The following is a 25,394-nucleotide window of genomic DNA, read 5'->3' as shown; positions in this document are numbered from 1 at the left end:
TCAACAGAGAATATATTGGCAAAATGCAACAAGAATTAAGAAAATGTTAGCTTAGTGAGGCTGCCCTGCAGCTGGAGACATAGGGAAGTGAAAAGAAATTTCACCAATTAAGCCTAATTCTATATAGACTATAAAATATACCTGACTGCTTCTGGTAGACATACTACTCACCAAAAACCTGTCCCTCTAATGACTGATGATCTACTCATGTTACAGGTGAAGACCAAAATTGTTCCTCAAATTCAAAGTCACAGATCTATTTCTAATACCTGGATGATATTTCACTGCTACAGTTCTGAAGATACCAGAACTGATACATGGTAACCGTTTAAAACCTCAAAAAATAAATGCTAAATAAATTATCTATGGTTGGTTTTCAATGCTGGTGAAAAGAGCAGTCCTTCCAGGCTCAAATGTGAAATTTGGTGTCTCATGTCAGGAGTTCTTAACTATAAAACATTGGCATACACCTACTTTGCAGGTTACCTCCCATGGATGTCACATTGTTAATGTGGAACTAGTTTCCTTGGGTAAGTATTTTGTTTTTCCAGGAACCCCTACTTCATCTTACATGTCTCACTTCAAGAAAACACCTGGCAACTCAGATCAAAACAAAAACTGTATTCACTTCATTCTAACATTATTTAGGGTTTTGTTCATAAATAGGACATGGATTTCTTTATATCTGAGATAAACAGACATGAAAGATTTTTGTTCTTTCCTTTCAAATTCTTTAAAGACAATATGCTGCATGTAATCCACAGAATGATAGAATCATAACATGGTCAGTGTTGGAAAAGGTCTTAAAGATCATCTCGTTCCAAGCCCCCTGCATGGGCAGGCACACCTACCAATAGATTAAGTTGCTCAAGGCCCCATCCAACCTGGCCTTGAACATTGCCAGGGAGGGTTTAACCACAACTTCTCTAGGCAACCTGTTTCAGTGTCTTACCACCCCCAAAATAAAGGATTTTCCCCTAATCTCTAAACCAAATCTTCCTTCTTCAAGTTTGAAACCATTGCCCCTTCTCTGCTTGCTACACAGCCGTACAAAAAGCCCTCCCCCAGCTTTCTTGTAGGCCCCCTGAGAGACTGGAAAGCCACTATGGGGTGTCCTCAGAGCCTCCTTTTCTCCAGGCCAAACAACCCCAACTTCCTCAGTCTGTCTTCACAGAGGAGGTGCTCCAGCCCTCTGATCATTTCAGTGTCTCTCCTCTGGACACGTTCCAGGAGCTCTGTGTCCTTCTTATGCTGGGGACCCCAGAAAGGGACACAGTGCTCCAGGTGGGGTCTCACAAGTGCAGAGTGGAGGAGGAGAATCACTCCCCTTGACTTGCTGGCTACATTTCTTTTGATAAAGCCCAGGATACTATTGGCTTTCTGGGCTGTCAAAATTCATGTCAAATGATGTTGCAAGTGGCCTGTACTCCTGGCCTGCCCATTTGCTTTTTTGTGCTGCTCTTCTCTGGCTGCCTTGACTACCTATTTTCAATTAGTTTACAGAAAGTGAGGTTTTCAAACTTTTTTCCTGAATATTTTTCACTCCTACTTCACCAGATGTTTTATTGTTTCAAGCATGTTATCATTTGCTTTTCCAGTGCTACAAAACACAAATGTACCAATGTCAAGAAAAAGTTTTCCTAATCTAATTCTTTGCTGTCCAACACACGCAGAAGTGTATTTATTCTGTATGCTTTTAAACATCTCACACCAATGGTACACCCATCCAATCTGATGAAAATTGCTTGTTAGTACTCTAAGTTAAGAGCTGGTGTTAAGAGTGGGGAAAAAAATGCAGGCTAAACTACATTCCCACCAGGAACTGAATGTCAGGAAAGGGTTTTGGACTTGATAAAGAAACCATTTAACACACGAATCATTAGGGTTTGCTAACCTTGAATGATCCTCCACCCTCCAACAGATGAGAGCAACTGTAGCCAAAAAACCTCAAATGAGTCTCTACTGAGAGACTGAAAATTGTATGAATCAAGGCAGCATAGTCACCTCACAAATAACATTTAAGGATCATGTAGTCCTGTGTGCATCAAAGTGCTATTAAGATCTTGTGAGGAGCTGAAATTATTTTGTCCTGTTATAAACTTGTGTAGTGAATTTGCACTTGTCTGTGTGCCAGGGAGAGGTCATATACGTTTTTTACAGTAAACTTGGTGCAAATCTTGACTCAGGGTCATCCATATAAAAAACAGACTCTACAGTTATCTCCATAGGACACTGCTGAAACACCATCAAATCAGAATTAAGCAATAAAACACAGTTTTCACTGACTATTTGATGTGGATATTCACATCAACTCTCCTGGAGGAGAGGTGTTGCTCCTGAATCCATACAACAGGTTGATAATGACTTTACTCAAAGACAGGATTCATTTTTCATAAGACAGGTCTGAGCATAAAGCTTGTTGAAGGAGTGGTTTCTGCTTCTGGGCAGCTGCGTGAAACTTCTTTGCAGTCTGATTGCACTTAAGGAAGTTTAGGAAGTATTTTCAGGCTAAAGCAGAGCCAGAACTAGTGTCAGAATACACTAGAATGTAATACACCATTAGGATAAACTCATGGAACTGGAATGTATTACTCAGAACAGAGGGTTTTTTTCTTTTTTAAGAAAAATATTATCTAATTTTGAAAGCAATTCTTGGGCAGCTGGCAAAGCAAAGGTGTCCTGTTCTCTGGAGATTAGTAGCACAAAATGAGAGGGTGCTTGTCTGCTGTTGCAGCACTACAAGGAAAACATTCAGACTTGGCAACACAGGGAGCCCTGCAATGCAATGCCTCAGACAAGCATCAACCACATCATCCTTGGAGGGAACAAGGATAACAGTATGCTAGACCTAGAATCTCCTTGAAATTATAACAGGAGATATATCACCTGACATTTTCTTATTTTGTGGTGTTTGAATCCCTCAATATAGGCAATTCCCTTGTGAGGTCTCTTTCTTGCTTGCTTGGCATATTGTATGTAAGAGATTTAATGACAAAACTCAGAGAGCTCATGGTAGGCTGTAGAAGCAATAAATACTAATGGGATTATTTGTATGCCACTGAAGTTCAAGCGAGAAAAGCACTGATCCAGAGGAGTAAGTCAGCCAGACTTCAGAGAGTTGCTCATCTTAAGGGATGGATACAAGCACTGGGAAGGTACTTAAAGCAAACACTTCACCATAAATTTATCCTGCGGAGTTGTTTCATGTTTTCTCCCTCTATGCAGCCTCAGAAGAGGAATATGGGCTGGAAAGACCTCTCTCCTTACACTTTATTGCTCGTGCAGGTTCAGAGCCTACAGTCCAGGCCATTACACACCGACAGCACGTGGCAAGAAAATTGTATTGTCTTACTACAGAACCTACACAAACCTATCCATCATAGGTAAGGCCTGGACTTGCAGAATCTGCCCTGATGACCTTCTTACAATCTGCCAACTTTTGGAGCAATGTCTTAGGTCTATAGTATCATTCTGAGATGAGCAATGCCATCACATGCCACTATAGCACTGGAGGGAGGGGACAACTGAGTTCAAGCTGTCACAGAAGAGGCATTGATGTCCTACATCCATGAATCTTGCAGGTGGCAAGGTGACACAAATAGGCTAAATCATCCTTCTGTGGACTTTGTGCCACTGATCACAACTCTTGAGAGCCAAGCAATTCTGATCATAGCTCTTTAAGCCCAGCAGTTCAACCATTTTTCAGCCACTTGACTCTTCACTTGCCCAACCTACTCTTCAGCGTTTGAGAATATTAGGGAAGACAGTGCTGAAATTTCTGCTAAAGTCTAGATGAATCACATTTGTAGCTCTCCCCTCATTCACTGAGTTAGTCAGCTCATCTTAGAAGGCTGGTCAAGGAAAGTGTTTCTAGGATGTACTCAGTCATGTGCATAGGAACCGATGTGAGGCTGACCATCTTGTAGCTGGATTCCTTCTTGAGACAGGAATGACATTTCTTTCTTCCAGACCTCAGAAACCTTCCTCAGTCACAACAGCTGTTCAAAGATAATGAAGAGAGGGCTCACAACACCAGTCAGCTTCTTCAGCACTGTCACCCTGCACCCTGACAGACCCATGGACTTATGTCTGCCCAGTCTGTTTAATAATTCCCAAAATATCTCCTTTTCCACTAAGGGTAAGTGTCCTTGCTCCAGAGTTCCCCTCTGGTCTCAAGGGCATGGACATTTTGAAAGCCATTCTTACTAGTAAAGACTGAGGTAATGAAGACTTTGAGTACTGTGGCCTTTTCCATGCAAGTTGTCCATAGGTTCTCATTCCTTGCCCCTGTTCCCATATTCCCTAGACTTTCTGCTGCTGCTGCTAACACTTGCTGAAACATTTCTTGTGGCACTTCACATCCCTCACCAGATTCATCTCCAGGTAGAATCTGGGTTTCCAAAGTCCTGTGTCTGGACCCTTGAACAGTGACTCTTTGCTAAGCTTTCCTATTACTTACCCTACTGCTCTGGAATGCAGTGGAGTACATTGAGCTGACTTCAAATATTTCACTCTGAATTTGTGATCTTGAAGCTCTGACAGCACTCTTGACCTGCACAGAACTACTTTTAACATAACTGAAGGTTTCTAGATTCATTTTATCCATTATATCATTTTCAGTTTCCCTCTGCAGCAAGGTGCTATAAAGCTTGTCGGAATGTATTTCAAATTTGAAACTTTTTTTTTATAATTTCTTCAATTTTATAGGGGCTTTACTACCATTAGTGAATCCATTTACCAGTATACACCTTCAGGGTATTAATGCACACGTTTTGCAGATGAACGCCTTGAGACTCAGTGTAATATTGTAAGTTCAACAAGAAGATACAAGCAATCAAATTTCATTTGATAGTTCCCTGAAGTGATGCAGACTAATAATGGATGAAGTAAATAAAAAATACATCAGATGGCTCAGGAGGAAATTTGGAGTTCAAATAGGAACTAGAATTCTATAGTTCAGTTACATAATTTGGTTATATTGCACGGTATTTTTTAACTGAGGAAGAGGAGATCTAGTAAAGACTTATTCTGTCAGTGCATTTACAGTTTCCAATAATTAGTTGGTTTGTTTAAAGCAACTTCTGACAGGCTAATGAACCCAGCATTTAAATAATGGGTACAGACGACAACTCTCATAAACTGTGTGATATAGAGAGTGCTCCACCAGTTTTTTTACTGGCAGTTCTCTGAGGCATTTAAAAGCTGTAACTTTCAAGTCACTGAAAGAACTCAGATGACTTTAAGAGGATGAGATCTAAGTAGAAGGCTAACTGCTGGTCAGCAAATAACGGGTATTGAATTAAGGTCAGGAATTAAACATGAAGACAGCTAAAGTGTTGGTTAGCTATTTAAAAGCAGCACATAGGGACGGATGCATTTGTTTAAAATGGTTCCACAGATTTCAGTTAGGGCAATTAAATCTCTTCTCAGTGTCTTCTGTGACAACTCTGCATGATCTGCTTGGGCTCTAGCTGTGAGTCTCAATGGGCAAAGCTGTCCTGTAAGTTCTCTTTCAGATACACCAGACGTAAGGAAATGCTGTAGAATATCCTAGACAGCTTAAAGCACCTCTCTGTAGGTGATTAGGATCAAACTCTTTCATAGCATGGACCTGAATAATACACTTAATGTCAGGTTTTATCCTGTAGACAAAGAGGATAGAAAACATAAATTGAGTAAAGACTCAAAATACGAATTTTGTAGGCACAGTAACTGTTCCATGCTATGCATTAATATAAAGCTTAACTTCTCAAGGAGTAGTGAATAAATTCATTAACAGATAAAGAAAAGTGATGATATTAAAACAGAGGACTCAGCAGCCTCTGCTTCAATTCTATTATGTTCATTAATACCCTAAAAACTAATAGCATATCTGAAACTACTTTATCAATAATCTTCCAACTAGCTTAGTTTTTAAGGGAAGAGAAAGTGCCCCTACCCACAGATCCCTTGTCCTCCCCTGGCCACAGCACCGTGTGCTGTTTGCCAGCACTTCTCTGGCTCCTGACAAGAGCAGAATTCTCCCTTACAACTCATGGCATCAGCAAGCTGCCAGCATCAATATTGCAATGCCAGTTTCTATAAAGATGATACTGGGAGTTCTCATTTGTGGCTTTCTCTATGGATGCTTATTCAAATGTTATTTTAAAATTCTGGTTTAGATTATATCTTTTTTCTGTAACATATAATGAAGCCACTCCATAAAGAGGCCTCTTGGCTTCCACTAGAGAACTGCAATACAAGTACAAATGACTTAGAAGGAGCATGGGTACCTAAGAAATTAATTAATATTATTAGCTGTTAATTATCCAATACATTTATTCAAGCTTACACCTCATGAGTGTGTTGCATATATTTGCTTTGGTTCACTGTAATCTCCCTTAGAAAAGTTACTTTTTTTTTATGTATTCCAGAGGCATACAAATTTACACTTGGAAAGAAAATTAAATACACCAAATGTCTAATGAGCAGTTCCCTTCTTTCTTTACATACTCAAGGGCCAATATTTTAGTGCTGTAATAAAATAAAACATTTCCTACAACAGAAATATGCTAGCACTCTTTGATCATCTCTTCTATCTATTTTCAACAAATATATGTCAACTGCTCTAGAGCTCATTAAAATACACAGAGTCTTTGGGAAAGTGATTTTGTGTACCAATGATGATAATTAAAATTAGAGTGCGAGTGCTGCTTAGATTAAATGAACTGAGCTTATATACCTTTTTAGATTCTAAAGACAATGGTACGTACCTGATGTCCTTGTTAAGTACTTACAATTGAAGGAAAATTGACTAGCAAATACAAAGAAAATTTTTAAATTATTCAAGCTAGAATTGAAAAATTATAAACAACCATAATAAACATGCATGGTTGTTAATCAAAGACACTTTGAATTATGGAAAAAGAGGAAATAAATAAATAAATAAATGTACAGAGAACATCAGATAAACTATATGTACCATATCTGTTCTTTGCAGCACATCTTACCTTGTTGCATCTGTTTATTTCTCCCTTGCAGATATTAACAGAATTGTTGGTCATTCAAGTTATCAATAACTTAATAATGAAAATTAAATGAAGAAATAGCAAACATAAAGATGTTTATGCTAAAGTGTGGCAAGATTTGTTTCAGTCTACTGAATTTGCAAGTTTTGCTGTATTGTCCCAAATCTTGTAATTTTCTGAATCTGGTAATTTCTACTCTCCATTAATTTTCAGTCTTAGTGAGGAAAGGAGCAGTCAAGCAGTCAAGTTAAAAATGCTAGCAGCTTGCATGTATAGGACTTGCATATGGGCTTGTACATGGAGATTGCAGTGGGTTTTTTTGTTTAATACTTAGATCAGTGATAAAGATCACAAAGATGGAAGACTTTGTAATCGTTAAATCAGGAGTGTGTTGGAGACCTCCCCATGTTCCAAGCACAGGAAAAAAAGCACATTCCTAAGGTTCAGAAGTGACCAGTACCTTCACGGTCTCCCCCACTTCTGCAGGTCCCTGATAATAGCTCCTTTTCAGAACCCATGGTTCAAGGTGTTGCTTTTTCTCTAAATTCTTTTACAAAGCCTTCAGTGACAAATCAAGTTTGGAGTTACTGTTGTTATGTTAATAACATCATACAGCACATTTCCATTTCCAAATGGAATGGTCTTAATTTTTAGAGTCAACTTTAGAATTAAGTGTTTTCCTGTTAATGTAGAATCTGCTTTCCAGAAACAATCTCTATTATGCATTTAAAATTCTCAGTTCTCAAATTCTTCTTCTTAGTAAACTCCTTTACCAAGAGCAAAAATAAACGGGCCTTGAACACACTAAAATTTAACTTGCTCACAGAAGAGCAGGGGCACTGAAGCAGATGGAGAGCCTATCTGGCTCATTTTCTTATTTCCAGAGGTTAGAAGTCATAAGATGTGCAGGGAAAGAGCATCAGGCAACTATCTCTGTGGTAATTATCTTTCCAGCAACCAGTCCAGGGACCTGTCCAGGGACCTGTCCTCTTGGACCAAGTTTATATCTGTCTGTTCTTTTGTTCTGACCTCTTTCTCTGATTATCTGCTAACAGAGTGACCAGTGCAGATCCTCACAGAACACTCCTCCCAGTGTTTTGAAAAGAATTCATTTTTTCCTACCTCCTTTCTTAGCTCTTATCCATTACTAATTTACGAAAGTACCTCCTTTTTTGTCCCATGACAACTTCCAGTTAATAGCCTTGGGAAAGAATCTCATCAAATGTGTTATATGGAAATAAAAAATAGCATATCAAGGATACTTATTTGCTTTCTGAATAATAATAATAATAATAATAATAATAATAATAATAATAATAATAATAATAATAATAATAATAATAATAATAAATCTTCTAGTGAAGAAAACATTTTTTTTCTAACAGAAAAACCAAAAAACCAAGTCACCTTGACTCTTCCCATTATAGTCTATGCCCATTCATTCTCTCTTATTCATTCACATTGTGGTCACAACTATTTTCCTGACAGAGGCACTAGAATGACTTATGCAGATCCCACTGGATCACCTTTTGTAAAAAAGGATTTGGCACTTGCCATGTTGATTCTTCCTGCGTGGCCACTACTAGTGATAAGCTATACATCAAAGTTATTTGGCACTTTCTTGCCTAAGTTCCTTTGAAATACCTGAGAGAATCTTATCTGGCCTTTATATTTGTCACAGTTCATTTTATGAATTTCTTCTAAAGTACCTTCTACTGACACTGAATTTGAAACACTTCCTGGGGCTTACCTTCCATATGAAAAATCTTCAGGATAGGGATTTCCCAAAGTCTTCAACTGAAAAGAATTATCTTCTTTTTATGCCTTAGAAAGTTGGTCCTCAAAGTCTTTGTGGGCTTGCTAGATATAAATTACATTTAACTCGCTAGAGCTCATAATTCTCAAATAACTCAATTTTGTAGAACTCTTTTTCTGTTGTTTAACTGGCCCTTTTAGAAGGACACAGTGTTCAGAGCACATCACCAGCCCCTACAGAACTTTCTATGTATTATTATTGAAAACATAGCTGCAAATCAGTAAGGCAGCAACTGCTGGGTGTGAGATTTGCCTAGCGGGTACATCAAGCAATATGACTATGCACAGGATCACAGATTTCAGTCTCCTGCAGTGTGGTTCTTTCCCAGCAGCATTAATGGGAACTCAGTTGTATCTAACAAGTACTTATCAGCAACTTCAGACCTGATCATGTTCCTCCCACATTCCACAGGAGCCTCTTCCCCTGAAATCACACTGTCCAGCAGAGGAAGACCATTTGTACTGTGCCTTTCTGTGAATATTCCCTCCAATGGAGCATCATTTTCAGGGCATGATTACATTAGTACCTCTCTCAGGTAGGTGAGGGTTTTGTTCAGAAAGATTCACCTAAATTCTTTGCCTCTTAGAAACACTCCTAAAAGGACAGTGAACAGCACTATCCAAACTTCAAGGTCAGATGCCAGCAGTGCATCAGGTCAGCAGTTATGCTAGAAAATACAATTGCCTTTACACCCGTGGCTGATTGGTTACGTTTGACAGCTCTCTGCTTCGCGACAAGGTTAGATACAGTGAGTGTGAAATTTAGCTTCAGTGACTCCAGCCTCCTGTTACAGCTTTCTCTAATGTGCCATGGCAGAGAGGCTGAAAGAGCTGAACTCTGCTGAAACTTGAAAGGACCCAATATTGAAGAAGACATAACAGCAATGATACTTATTTCACACTGACCGGGCATCCTCTCCCTTCACACGATACATCTGAAGCAGCACTGGTTCCTGCTTAGTTCAGCAGGAACAGGAGCTGTCATGTACCTCACAGCTGTGATCAGCTCAGGGAAGTCTGCCTCAAGTGCTCCCTCAGATGATCAACAAAAATCTGGCTTCTGAATGATGGCAGCCCTCTAATTAAGGTGGAACGATCTAGGTTCAGAATTAATTTTAATCAAAAGAACTGCCTAATTATCATACACCCACTTTACAAATGAGCTCACTTAGACAGAAAAGAACTTAAGTGAGTAGTTTGAAGGCAAAAATTGTTCACAGAAATTGGTAGGAGCAGATAATAGAAGACCCAGATTGATAGCCCCCTGCTGTAAATTCTTCAGTGTGATACATTCATTTTTGTCTTTTAAAAATTACTTCTCTCTGCAACCAAAAGGATTCAGGAGAAAAAGGGCAGTCACTCAGCAACTTCTAATGAGCCTGTCCTTGGGGCAGAGGTTATGTCAGCTGCTTTTTGGACCCTAATGGCACAGAACAAGAAGGCTGATTTAACTTGCAAAGCTAACAAAAACAAAGAGAAGTGTGAGGGTGAAGATAACACTGTTGTATACAGAAATACTGGTATAGACTTTTAATGTCAGTTTTTTAGATTTTTCCTATCCAAAATGCCATTAAAGCATGCGGGAATGAACATCCAAATCCATACACATCTTTGAAAAACTCAGCTTTTACCTCATGAGCTTCTAAACGAGTTCTCATGCTATCTAAAACCAACCAGTACTTAAAATTAGCATAACACAGATTGTACTGTACATACAAGATAATTTCATCAAACTATACATATATGAATTTTACATTAACCACAGACATCACTCCTTGTCCTTGAAGGTATCAAACAAATCCACTGGACACCACTTCTTAGGTTTTCTGGGTCTATAGAACAGTCTCCTCCAGGCTGCATATTCATTAATACTAAAGGACTGAACTGCTATCACTTCAAGAGTTACTGAATATTTATGGAGGTATACATACACATGTTTTTGCTACAGAAAACAAAAATATTAAACTTTAATAAATGTGATGCCAGCTAGCATTTGCAATGGGCAGAGTACACACACAGGCAGTCACTGTAACTCAGCTTGCCCCTGTACTCAGCACTGGTGAGGTCACACATCAAGGACTGTGCTCAGTTCTGGGCCCCTCACTACAAGAAAGACATTGAGCTGCTGGAGTGAGTTCAGAGAAGGGTAGAAAAGCTGGTGGAGGGTCTGGAGAACAAGTCCTGTGAGGAGAGGCTGAAGGAATTGAGAATGTTTAGTTTGGAGAAGAGGAAGCTGAGAGGAGACCTTGTTGTTCTCTACAGGTACCTGAAAGGAGGTTGTAGGGAGGTGAGTGCTGGCCTCTTCTCCCAAGTGAATAATGATAGGACCAGAGGATATGGCCTGAACTAGCACCTGAGGAGGTTTAGACTAGATAATGAGGAAGAATCTATTTACAAGAGAGTAGTCAGGCGTTGGAATGATCTGGCCAGGGAGGTGGTGGTGTCACTATCCCTGGAAGTATTCAGAGACAGTATAGATGAGACACTTCAGGGCATGCTCTAGTGGGCAGTGTGATACAGATACTGATTTCTTTTACTGTGATCTTCAAGATCTTTTCCAACTGTGACAATTCAGTGAGTCTGTGTCACGTGGTAACTTGTTAAGCAGTGATAATTCAAATCTATGGGAGCCCTTGCTTTTCCAGAACTATTTTCTCACTTAGGATCTTCCATAGCTGAATTAAGAGGTTTTAGCTTTTGATTTTCAGTCACATAAACTGTACAGATATTATCTGAATTTTAATACATACATTTCCCAAGCAGGCACTTTATAGCAAGGAGGCTTAGAAGTCAGATACTCACTGATCTGGTTGGTAGATGCACTATAAAAAGCATTTACAGTAGTTGGGCTTGTAAACCACCTGTAGTAAGAGCAGAAGAGATCAACTGTCAGTACACATATATCTTTATCAATAGAGTGAGCAAGGATTTAAAGTGAAGTCAGTGGAAGGAAGCAAAAATGTTAAAGACCTTGGATACAGTAAAGTTTAAGTATTTCTCCATTTCATCACATGCCGCCTACACTTTCTAGAACACTGAAATCTATTGTTTAATGGCTTTGTTTTAATTGCATACATGCAATTAATGTTCAAGAGGAGCAACTGCTAAGCTTCTTTGTGCATATGAAGTCTGCCATGCTGATGAACTCACCTTCACCCAACAGAGGCTGAAACACTGACAGCAGCTGGGAAAATTCTCCTAGGTGTCTTTCAACAGATCTCAAGGTTGAAAATCAGAGGAGAGCATCATGAAATGAGTGAAGTGGGTTCAGAGGTTTTGCTGAACATCATTTGAACAATTAGAGTGATGTCAGCAATACAGATGGGTGCTTTCTGGGAACCTAAATTCAAAGTAAACATCTTCACATTCTGTACCTGACACGGTGATCATGGCCATCAGTGTGTTCATAAAGAAATAGACTTCTTACAAGGCAAAACAAATTAAAAAATTAATATCAGCATTTCTTAATTTAGTGAGGTTTCTCATACAGACTGAAGGGAAACTTAAATTCTAATAGCAAATAAGATTCATTAATCTCCTTAGCCTAAGCTCATCTGTATTGGCAGCAGTTTCACCCATGAGTGGAAAATCTCAACTGGATTTAGCAAGATCCAAATCCCCTCAGATGCAACTTTGAGTTCAGTGTCCAAAATTTCACTTTATGATCTTATAAGGAAGAACTGAGATAAAAGTAAAAAAGATGATGAGTATTGGTGCTTAATTCATAAGAAATTAGAAGCAACTCTAGTAAACTCTAGTAAGCATTCAAATGGGAACATCCTGGTATTTTCAGCAATGCATTAGTCAGCAGTTTTGTGAAGACAAATGGATGCAATGCAGTTGCTTTGGAATTTTTTTTCAAAGGGGAGGGATGGGAGCTGCAAAACAAAGAATAAGGCAAAGGAAGATCTATCAAAACATGGAAAATGTGTCATGTCAGTGATCTTCACATACATAACCCGTGTTTTAAAATAGCACCATCAGATGAATGAGTTAACTGCAGATTCTGACTGGCAAGTGATGTCCTCAATAGAGCCATGCAACAAAGGGAAGAGTTTTTAAATTTCAGCATTCTGTCTTTTATAAACAAATTAACCTGCTTCTCTCATCTTCAAAGCTGTGTAACTTACCTGACAAGGCAACAACTAGAAAAACTAACCAGTGAAAGCAAAGTGTGATGTTATGTAAATATTTTAACCATCTACCACATTATAGGCTCTAGTTGCCACAGATAACCCTGTGTTTTGTTTACCAGGAAATTCTGAAGGGGAGAAGCAGGGGGAGGTGGTTTTCTGGTGTGTTTTCCATTTCTCTATAACAAAGAGATTAAATGTGAGAGGTAATGTAGTGAGAAAATGGAAAATTGAAGAAAAAAGGTTTTTGGTGAGGGGATAAAGAAAAAATTAAGGGGCTTAATTAACTACATTTCAGTTTCATGTTTGTTCACAGTAGCAACCAGCTGAAGTATTTTGAAGGATGCAAACAGCCACTTGTGTGATGGGACCTGCTCTCTAGGTTTAAGAGTAGCTCTGGAAGCCTCTGTCACTTTTTCGACAAGGATATAACCCGTCCGATAGGGACCAATCTGAAATATTCATAATTGTAATTTAGACTGTATGTTAAGTCTGAATGAATACATTGCATTTTGACTTCTACTTCACCCTGTTGACCCGTTCTACTTACAACATCCTTTCTGTCTTCTTGAACAACATCTTTTAAGCGTGAAAGAGGCTTCCAGGACAACAAATCCTCCCTTTTTGCAAATCCTTCTTAGAGCACGTCTTACAGGACCTCTCATTTTCAGCCACAGGATCAAGGGCCTGAGACAGATAATGGAGACTTCAAAACAGACTAATATGCTTTGCTCTTCTCCACATCCTTTTTGTTGCTCCAGCCCCAGGGGCTCACCACAGCTAGTCAAATCCAGCAACCACCACAATCAGTGGTTCAAGAGCTCTTCACTGACAAGCAGCACCTCTCTAACAGTACAGGTCTGCACTCATTTGTATTGGGTGAGGAGCTAATGAGTGATGCGTTTGCCACCACAAGACCACCTCACTCTACCCAAGAACAACTGCAACGATGGTGATATTTGGTCCACAGCTACCAAGAGAGGACATCACAGCACATGCTGTCCATACCTATGAACTCATAGACTCATAGCTCATAAAATAGCTGCTGACATTCATCACAACAGCCCCATCCTGAAACTGCTTCTTTCTTCACAATCTACCACAACAGTAGCAGAACCCACCCTGTTTCCTGAGCTTAGTATAAGCCAAAGACTGATAGCAGCATCAATTTTCTCACTGTAAAACTGAACAAAGTTCTTTCCAAGTTGCTCTTCATAATGAGACCTTAAGAATGACTCTATATGAAGTTTGTTATGTTTTTTTTAACAGCTAGGAAAAGGAGACTTAGCAGCTGTACAGGGGATGCAGGGAGAACAAGAGTTCTCCAGTGACAAGCAGAGTATACTGCTGAATTTCATATTTGACATTTAGACACTCAGCAAGGAGAATATTTACACTCCAGGATTTTGTACCATTCTGAGCCACTCTCAAGAAGGCTTAGGAAGCATTTTACACAAAAGAACAGAAATAACTGAGACTGTTTCCATTCAGACTATCAGAACAATTTCACCTCTCATCTGTCATCCTTTTTAAGTGAGCTCCTTGAAATGACTGAACCTTCAGTGACAGACCTTAGCCAGTAACACATCAAATTACTATATGAAGGTCTGTAATAAATAGCTGTCACCATTAAATATTGAGGTGAAGCAAATTTAGAAATGGCTCTCATTCCTGTTTGAAGTCAGGTTGCCTGAGCATTTGCTCTGGGTCTGGTTACAATTTCAGTGTGTTTGATCAGAAGAAAAAAAATAAAAGACAAGTACAGCAAGCTCTAGGCTCTTATCAGATACCAAGTAAATAGAAACAAATCTATAATTGTTTAGAATGTTCCCATTTGCTATTAGCACCTGAAAAAGAGACAGCTTTGAATGGTGTGTTGTAACTACTGCAGCAGCCAAAACCTAATGCAGAGACTTTACACTTGTAAGTCTGAGATTTCTTTTGGTGAAATAAAATCTGAAACCTATACTGAGATAGCAAGGGGGGCAGATACTCTCTTAGGTATTATGTTCTCCTCAGTATCTTCCCTTCTGAGTAGAGTGTGTGCTACATTGCCAATCATAAAGAGGTGACTAGGAACATTTACAATACAGAGAAATGCTTATAAAACCCTCTGTAAAGCACAAACTGAGTTTGCAGCTTTCTTGCTCAACTTTTTGAGTTAGAAGAAATCACCTCAGTGAAGGAGAATTTAGTATTCAATGTCCCAGGTAAGAACTTTTTTTAAAAACCTTGTATAAATTAAGAAAGTTGAACTTGTGGAAGTATAGTGCCCTTAAGCTGTGGTGCCCTTAAGAAGTGAAAAGGCAAAAAAAGTTGCTAATGAAGCTGGAATCTAAAAAATCTCTTCCCAAGAAATCATTATAAAGAAAAACTTCTTAAGAGGATGTAATCTTCAAGGTTACTTTCAAAACTGTATTTCACCTTCTCATTGTTAATCTGTTCTTTACACTTCCCCATGTAGAAAAAGGGGGGAACAGCCTCCCAGGCCAGGCTGCCATTTGTCTGCCCTGGCAAAAAACTGAGATGGTAAGGCTGAGCCCAGCCTCCAGCAGCACATCACTGCTTAACATGCAGTTCAAAGATCAGGAAAAGGCTCCAGGATGCTCTTCTCCAAGGCAGGTCCACCCACAGGATTTCTGAGCTCTCCAGCAGTGTCTCTCCAACAGATAACAGCCTGCCCAATGTCCTTCTTATCAGCTTTTCCTTTTTTGTAGAAGGAGTTTTTGCACTGCCCTTACTGTCATCCAAACCAGCACCTCTCAGAGCTGCCCTTCCCTGCTGCCAGCCAAGAGCAAGGGCTTGCCAACAGTGGTGTGTGGTCAGACAACTGGAATAGGTCCTGAAAGAGACACAGGAATCTACTTACCTCTTACAACACAGGGCTTAGTAGTCCTCTTATGGGGCTACTAAATGTCTACATCTCCAGCACTGAAATTGGAGTGAAAAGGGAGGAAAGATTTGGCCATGTCTAAAAATCTTAGAGATGTCCTGACTTCAAAGGAGAAAGACACTATGAAATTGTATGGCCAAGAAGTCCCCTGATGCCTTGCTACTTGCAAGTATGATATCAGGGTTAAGAAGGACAGATTCAATACCTGTTAAAAAGGTGTGGGTGTATGTCTACGTCTAGACATACACATATACACACATGTATGTATATTTCTATAGATAAGCAAAGGACACTAAAATCCTTATTCTCCTTTATCTCTCCCTTCCCCAAACACTGGCTTTCACTTCCCTCTGCCCTAGTTGTGTCTCACTTGGGTTATTACAATTGCCTTCATGCCTGGTCCCTTTCTCCCATGCTCCATCCTTTCAGCTTCACACCTCATCCATCAGACCTCTTGATCCAACCTGTGCTGTTTTGTGTGCATCATATTCCCCAGGTCCTGCCACAAATTCCTTTTGTATGTCTCTCTCTGGATACTGCAGCACTTTTTTTCTTGTTTGATAGGACTAGACATCAAGATGACAGCAGTATCTCCAGCCAGCATTTAGGATTGCAGCTGGCATCCAAAGTGATTGTTGAGGACAGCAAGTTGCTCCTCTCACGGCTGCTGTGCCCATGGGGGAGCCTGACCACTGGGACCAGCAGGGTCCTACACCCCGATGCCATCTTACAGCTCCTTGGGACCAGTTAGGTTGGGTATGTTCCCCCATCTATGCCCAGAGCAATGCCTCACCTGACTCCCTTGCTCCTTTTTCCTGTAAAGCAGATGAGTGCTTGGAGGGAGGAAAACAGAGGACAAAGAATTTTGATTACTCCTGCTTTGGGATGTGTTCTTTTCCACTTTTTAGATTACAAAACTGTTGAATTTGCAGAATAATTTATTTCCATTTTAATATCCACCTTCTCTCTTACTTTATCAGACTCCTTTGTCTTGTATCTGCCCCCTGATGGTGTTTCCCTGCTGCTCTGAATGAACCATCATTCTGATTGACAACTCTGAGGAAAGTGAGTCCCTCTTAAAATGATATCGCTGAAAAATCTGGATTATCTTTTAAGTGAAAATAGTGTTTTACATTTGGGATTAATATTACTTTATTAGGTGGTAACTTATTTGTTTAAACATTAATTTTCTCATTTATGTTTATAAGTCCATAACTCAAACCACCTTACAATATTTGTCTGTAAATATAAGTGCTATGCTTAAAGCTACTTAACTAGAGAAGACACAAAGCAAACAGGAACAAAAGCCCAAAGGTAACTCTGTATTAACATAGAGCCAAGCTCCACTGTAGACCAAAGATATGTGAAGTTCTATGAAATATAAAAACTTTTAAGAAGAAAAAAGAGGAGGGGGGAGGGGAAAAAGGGAGGGAAAAGGGGAAAAACAAAGGGAAAAAGATAAGGAATAGAAAAAAGAGAAGTAAAAACATCAGAAAGCAGCAGAGTCCAACAGTTAAAATGTGGCAAGCATTGATATTTTTAAGGCCAGAGTAGACATAGCTCAGACTGGTGAGTGGGAGTTATTGGTCTGTTATAATTAATTTTTTTAAAAAAATTACTAGAGGTAGCAATGCCTCCCTGTACCTCTCAGCAAAGACAGCAAAAGTGGTCAGTGTAAGGCACATCACTTTCAGATCACTTTTCTATTGCTGATCAGGCACAAAGGCAGAATAATCTCCCAGTAGGAATAATTATGACTGAGGGCTCAGATGGAGGTTACCCCCAGCCTCACAGAAGGCAGAGCATAGAGCTGTAAAAATGAAAGAGACCAAAAATCAAACCGGGGTCCCCCAGGACAGAATGTGCCCCACAGGATGACAAGAAAAGCAAAAAAAAAAGGTGATGAAGGGGCTGCTGCTAAGTTGACCTTGAAATAAGACAGTCAAGACAAGCATGAGAAAGTTTTCAATCTTGTAGTGGGCAGTTGGGTAAAACACTGATTTTTTAAGCATACTCGTGACAGTTCTCAGTTTGCAGCCCTTGAGAAACAGAGTCAGGGATTACCTGCCGATTAATTTCATTACACAGGGAGATTTCCCATTGTGCCAAAAATCTACATGACCTGTGTTAGTGCTGCCCTAGTGCTATTCATAAGGAGAAGCCTGCTGACCACCATTGCTATAGAGAGGTAAGTGTTGATGGAAACTCTTGATCTGAAGAGAATATACTGTCATGATCATGATCTAGTCCTGGCATTCAGGGCTGCAGGAAAGTCTGTAAAATAATCCCCTGGGATTACCTGCTGCTATGTCAGAGAAAGGTGTGATGAGAAGGTAAAATTCATAATTAAAATTAAGCCATAAACATCCCCTTGAAAATGGGGCCAAGTTACAACACTCAGTGAGGAACAACCTGTGTCTGTTCTGCTGACATCCTCTACCTGCCTCATGGACAACATCAAGTCACCCCTGAAAAAAGTGTGGTTCAGTTTGAGTAGGAATTTCTGGACCTCTAAGGAAATATCACCACAGGAGCTAAGCAGCAGCACCAAAATCAAAGTCTCTCTGTAGAAGGAGTAATTTTTAAGTAGCATGATTAGATTAATTAAGTTCTGTTTTGGTTTTAATTTGCATTTTAAGGATTTGATTACCTGCCAGTAAGAAAAGAGACTGATTCTCTCATGTATTTGATGACAGAATGTGACACAATCTGTAGTCTCAGGTTTACAAATACATCAAAATAACATATGTAAATTAAATTATGTTTTATTCCATATAATTTCTATCAACAGCAGGTAACTAACAATGCTGATTGCTATTACTAATAATACCATTATCTCCTACTAATGGTTCCATTCTTAGAAAATTTATTTCATAAATCCCTGCTGTACCATTCCAAATTATAACTGTGACCAAGAGCCATAATCCATTTTTAATTGAGATTCAATTACCCCTTTTTCATTAAATTTATTTTAAACTACAAGCATATGACTATAGAGGGATGCCTAGAACTTACCAAACAAAATATCCACAGAATTTTCTGAATAACTGAGGGGTGTCACCACTGCCTTTTTGTATCATAATGGGTTACTGTATATATAATTCTACTAAAACATACATTGTATACATTAAAATATTGTTAGAAGATTATGTAAATTTGCACTTTGTCTACTCACTCTGTTTTTGGAACTTCTTTTCTAAGCCAGTAGAAATCTGACTGGGCTGCATATTTGCGAGTTTGCAACACATTGCCAAAATAGTCACTCTCTGAAAACTTCAGCTGTATAGATAGAGCACAGATATATTAAAAGCATGTCCAAGGGAAGAAAAGCTGACACAAAACAACCAGAAATTTTATTTTTAACAAAACAATCACCTAATTCTTTAGCCATTATCAAAGCAAATAAAATTTTCAGACTTGGCAAGAAGAATAAATATTTCGTGAGCTTAGTTTAAAAACAGTGGCTGAAGGGATCTACACAATGAACTGGTACATCAGAAAATAATTTTCTTGTGCAGAGAAGAGCTGAGGAAATCAGAAGTATTCAAAGATGAATTGCAGATTACGTGTTTCTAAGGCTACCATTCAGACAGCCTCTTTTCCATAGTGAACTAGGTCTACTTTAATTTTTCAAAGTGCATTTTAAAACCACTTTCAAAAGTTTAACAAAGCATATTTTTTTCAGCTTCCTGAAAAAAATTTTGAGGAAATCCAGTTTTGAGGAAAAATGCACTACTATTTTTTAATATTGTTACTTTGAAGAGAAACACTTTTGGTTTATTTCATTTTTATAACTAAATGAAAAATTCATGCCAGTGTATGTTTAACCCTTAAAGTGCTGAACAGCAGGATGGTTTTCTGTACCTGGGAACATTTTAATCCCAGAAGGCCTCATAGTCATCTTGCTTAGACACACCAGCACTGGCAATTTAGACATGAGAGTGAGCATATTTAATTCAATGTCTAAAAATAACCAGACAAGAAAACTCCAGCTGTATGCCAAACAAAGGAAGGACTTTGATTTTGGACTGCAGTGAAACAGAGCAAAGAATGGCTGCAATATGTAAAAGAAGAAAGCTGCAAATCTGATACTTACTGTTTTGATGTCTTCATTAATATACGTGTCATTCATTATAAACTGAGGGTAACCCACTTTTGCCATAACCGCTTTTGCCTTTGAAAAATCAAAAAAGAAAAAAGAGTTGGCAGACATAACCATTCATCAGATATTGCCTTCCCCCCCTGCACCATTCTTTTCCACTTTGTATTACTATGGGTCCCTGAAGGCATCATCCTAATTTATTTTCAAACCCACTTGCCTACAAGGTACACTTGGTGCTGCAAATGAGCTTTGTGTCACAACATGGAAGGTCCGTGTTCTGTTGTCAGATTATCACAGTGGATCTGTCGTCACCAGCAGAGCTTTTGCAGACTTACAATAATGTGTTTGAGTGCAAAATCTTAACAGTTTATTTTCCCTACTGGTTTTTTGTGTTAGTCAGATGGTCAAATGTGTATTTTTACCATTTTCCAGAAGGTGACAGGAAATGGCCCTCTTTGCTATGGCACAGTAGCTGATAGACATCCGGCTGCTAACACAGATTTGAGAGCCAGATACGAATGAGCTTGGGTCCCAGAAAGCAGAGACGCCCCATTTCCTCTAAGGGTAACTTCCATTTACACCTGAGGATGGGTGCACACTCTTCTGAAGGACACGGTACTTTCCTAAAACTACAGGGCTAATCTTCCTCTCGTCCCCTACTTTCATCCTTTTTAGTCATTGCCAAGTCCTTAACTTCAGTAAAGGCATTAAAGTAAGACATTTCACTGTTCATGAACTTCTTTATTTTTTCCTCTTTCAGTCATGATCTGGTTCCAATGTTTAAGCATAATCTGTGTAGACTCTCTGCTGTGAAATGATAGCTCTAAATGAGCATTCCCACTTTGCAAGTGTAAAAACGCCTGAGTAATGTCCCCACAAAAACACAAGCAGGACCCCCCAGCCACCCAGAATCTCTGCAGGAACAACTCATTTCCATAAGAAAAGCAGAAGGATACCAAAAGATAAGACACCATACCAAGAACTGAAATATGACAAGTCCATAGAATAAAGAATAGTCATGGTGGGCTAGGGTAGCACCAAGTTTTCATTTTGAGTGTTTTCAGGTTGCCCAATGTTATTTCTCCTTAAATCTTTGAAATTTCCTTCACCCCTCAAGGAAGGCTCCTCTGGAAATTTGTTCTTCAAAGTCAAATGTCTAAACTCAAATGAATATTGCAAGATATGAAATGCAAGAAATGGACTGGCCTTCAGATGAACTGCAGCCATACCAGCCCTGCATTCTGTTCTCTGCAAGTAGAGCCTGGACCTCTCTGGGGTCCACCAAATACAATTTCTCTCTTGATGCATGGGGGTGGTTGCTCAGGGGAAGTTTCCTCTTACTCCACAATTAAATCCTTGCCCCCCTTTTCTCCTCCACAGTTTCTCAATGCAACAGGGCCTCCTACGACAGCAAAAAGTAGAAACAACTGTTCCATGACTACCAGGAAGAAGCTGATGGAGGTCTGCCTCAGTTTGACCAAAATTATTTTGCCTCCCCTTTTATTTTTCAAGAAGAAAGGTCTCATTTCTCCTTCAAACTCTTTCAGTTTCTCAATCTCATTTCCAACCCAAATTCATAATCCTCCATTTGTGACACCACAATTAATTGCAGTTGAGATAATTAAGATCTCAAAAACAGAAGATTACAACTTCAGGTAGAAAATTAGCAGCAGGAGCAGATGAACTCTTAAGCAAAAGAGATCCCATTGTCATGCAAATCTCCCTAGTGATAAAAAAACAATGGAAGACAAATGCTGAACAAGAAATATTAAATGAGCCAAATTAATTCTTAACAGAATGTTTTCTCACTTTTCCAGAAGGTATAGCAGTCTTTTAAAGGTATTTTAAATACCTGGGAGGCAGAGGGGCTGGGGAGAACAACTCATCTGCAAGATTGTATATAATCAAAAGCATCTTATTTTTCCTGGTGTTGCTGGCAGATCCATCTGACTGAACTTTGCAAGGAACTGTAAAATTTCCATTTTTCATTTCAAATGTTTCAAACATAACTGTTAACACTAGTATTAAAATTCATCAGTTTTAGTTTTTACTAAGTCAGCTGCTTAAACAAGTTCAGTGAATCTCATATGTTCTTCCTGTATTCCAGGGTAACCATCCGAATCACTTACAGTAGCCTCTATGCTGCATCTACTTAATTGAGCCCCTTAGAATTTTGATTAAACAGATTTAATTTTTAAATTAGCGTGTATGATTAAAAGTAACCACTTAAAACAATCTATAGTGCAACTTGCAGAAAGTCAACAATAGCTTTTACAGGATTAACTATGTCAGTACAATGTCATTTCACTAATTCTGATAGTCTGACCTCACTGATTTGCAATTGTCTCAAGAGAGCAATTTTCAAGTGAATAGCCCTGGCTAGGGTGGAGAACCTGGCCTGGCCAGAGCTGAGCAGAGGTGACACTTTGGGAGGAGGTAAGAACTACTAGGTGAAGATTTCTCTCCTTTTCTGAGGGGCCTTCAATGCTGGGACGTCCCCCCAGGGAGGAAGCACCTTGGTTGTACTAATGCTGAGGGACCTGGCTGAGGGGGCTGTGAGGGAGCGGGGAGTGGTGCCTGTAAGAAGATGAGAACTGATGGGGGGGTGGGGGGCTGCACCCTTCTGCGGGAGCTCCCCCCCCCTCCAGGCAGCCTGTCTGCAATGGCTCTGATGCCAGTGCCCCTGGCTGCTGTGCCAGCTGACTGACTGCTGCCTCTTGGGAACAAAAGGCACTCAGGGGTATATATGGGGCTGTCCATGCTGTGGCTGTTTGGTCGTCTCTTGACCCAGCCCCGTCTGCATCGGGCCCTGCCCAGGATCAGCAACATCTTGAAGAAACTCGATGGGCAGCTGGGCCCCTCAGGGTTACTCTCTCTCTCTCTCTCTCTCTCATTCTTTCTTCCCACTTTCTTCTCTCTCTCATATCTTCTTTTCCTCTCTCCCTCTTTTGCCTGGCTCTATATTTTTTTTTTTTTGCCTGTGTCTGTTGTCAAATAAGATCTCCTTGCACCCAACCCTACTACTGTTGGACTTTGTTTTGCGGATCCAAAACAAAATAAATTTTAATGTTACTTCAGACTGTAACACTAATGATTTAACCAGCACAATGTTGACCAAAAATTATTATATTTTGGCATATGAAAGAACATTTTTGTTCTATATTATATCCTTTAAAAACACTTTTAATTTCTAGACTGCCTTCCAAACGAAAGAAAATAAATTCACACCACCCTGGCTGTAAATGCAGAGGAATGTGAAGCCAGCCTAAATCTGGCAGTGCTTTTTTGCTGAAAGCAGAGATGTGCCCCGCTTTCTCATGGTGTTAGCTGTCTGGCTGTGACCACAATATGTCCATCTCCACTTCAGCCCATCGACATTTTGGGATCTTTATGGAACATCTGCCACATCCATCTAAGTCTCTCCTGCAGCAGCCCACTGAAAGCAGCAGCTTGGAACTGCCAGGTTTTGGCCCTTTTAGGTTTCAGTCCTTAACCAAACATCTCTAAGGATGAGGATGATTCCTACAGGCTCCTTAATAGCAGCTCTGACATAGAATTTCCTAAATATCACGTATAATCACATAATATCATAATCAATCATATCATTAGTACTTTTATTTTTTTTTAAATTTAGTGCCACTTGAATCCTTTACTCTTGTCATGCCCCTGATGAGTCAAAAGAGGAAGATGGGAAAGATTCTCCCAGCCAGACTACTTCAGGAGAGCTGGGCTTACTTGTTAGGTCACATATTGCTTTGCACCTTTAACAACTGATGTCATGAGGGTAAAGGTTTCTGTGCATAAGGGGCCATACACTACTCAAATTTTTTTTAGTAAGTAACAGAGTTTGCCTCCAAGACATTTTTGAAAGTAAACTCAAAGATAATGTCATTCCTAGTACTTTAATGTTTTATCAATGGAAAAATCTATCTGTATTTTGTAACATATTCAGGAAAAATATTACTTTATTCTATTAATTGCTTAGAATTTTTTACCATCATATGTATTTTTCAGAAGTCTGAGCAAGGCATGCAGTCAGCTCTATACTCTGTAATGACTAAACTCTAAGATAGAACTTATTAACACTGTGTAGATAATACTAGCACTGTAATTCTGATATATTCTTAAATGTTCCATAAGCGATCTATAACAAAAATTCAGAAAAGTACAGCTTGATACTACACCACCTAATAATTTGCTATTAGAAATTGTCAGTACATCCAAGAGCTTCTAAGACATCTACAATCACAAATGAACAACATCCATTAGGAGCCCTTTTGAGAACATCTAGAGCAAGAACTGATGGAGAGCAAATTGATTGTCATGTGCAAGACACATTTAGCTATACAGGTAAAGCACATCTCAGATTGGTCCTAGTGCTATCTGTGATGCAGCCAAAACTTTAGAGTTATGCTATGCTACCCTGAGATCCTACTGAGCTAGTGGCTCAGGGCCACCTTATCTCAACTATGTAATCACACATTGGCATGGGAAGAACAGAGGAACAAGTCGGCCTGATCAGAAGGACCAAGAGAACCTCTCCTTTCAAAGGGCTGCCCTCAAAATCCTGACTCCAATCTGGGATGAGGTCCAGGCACAACCAGCCCAGGCAGACATTCAGTGCAAGAAGAATAGGTGCCAGGCTGTGACACATAAGTTCCCTGATCCTGAGAGTGAAGGACATGTGGTTTCTGGTAGAAGGGACTGTTTCACATAGATAAAGCAAAACATATGATTGGATGGATGTAAGAAGCCCTCTGAAGTGCCTGGGAATTCCTCCAACTGGGATTCTTCCCAGGGGTTTTGCATCAGGTCCAAGCCCATTCAGCTGAGCCCATCGCACAGTCAAATTTATTTACACAACAGACAAGTTAGTAAGTATTGCATTAAAAGCAGGTTTCTAAATTTGCATGTTGGAAGTCTCTTGCTTCCTTGGCTATCTTTTCTCTTCACTTGAGTAATATTTAATGGGAGTCAGAAGACTCCTTATTCATGTAGCACAAAAAAGTGAAAACCTCTTCTATGACTGTCTTGCTCTGTGATAATTGGAGGCAGTATTTTCCCCTTGATAAGATTAGAAGTATGTTTAAAAGACCAGCCTCCCAGGAGGCATGAACGTACATACAGGGAAAGCAAATGAAATGTGACAAATGTATAGGAACCAGCCATGTAGTAAGTGCACATGAATCTGCTGTAAACACACCATGAACAAATTTTTTTATGACTTAAAGGCTCATTTAATTCCTTTCTCTCATTTGCATATTAAATAACAGGAAGAGAAGGGGCGATGGGTTATTTCCCCCAGCTACCATTAAGTACTCAGCCTACCTTAGGCTGTTGGGTAAATGAAGAAAACTCATCTCCCCAGGCTTCCTCTTCTGCCATTGGAAGAGAGAAGCTCTTGCAAGGGGTGACAAAGAGCAGCAGCATGGTTTAGACTAAGA

The 25,394-nt window shown here is 39.5% G+C and overlaps 1 protein-coding gene across 1 annotated transcript in view; it reads right to left on the bottom strand.

Annotated features, from left to right (window-relative positions):
• The window catches only part of PHEX (phosphate regulating endopeptidase X-linked), a 105,662-nt gene that overhangs the window by 14,616 nt on the left and 65,652 nt on the right, over positions 1-25,394 (bottom strand). The window contains exons 13-15 of the mRNA XM_071749828.1: positions 19,945-20,022; positions 19,024-19,127; positions 11,625-11,683 (exon numbers count right to left, since the gene is read on the bottom strand). Of these exons, the coding sequence (XP_071605929.1) occupies positions 11,625-11,683; positions 19,024-19,127; positions 19,945-20,022 (241 nt within the window). The remainder of the gene's footprint in view (positions 1-11,624; positions 11,684-19,023; positions 19,128-19,944; positions 20,023-25,394) is intronic.

This window comes from Heliangelus exortis, chromosome 1 (genome assembly GCF_036169615.1).
Source record: "Heliangelus exortis chromosome 1, bHelExo1.hap1, whole genome shotgun sequence".
Lineage (NCBI taxonomy): Eukaryota > Metazoa > Chordata > Aves > Apodiformes > Trochilidae > Heliangelus > Heliangelus exortis.
Note: the sequence above shows the minus strand (reverse complement) of the source record. Positions and strands in the feature narration are given on the sequence as shown.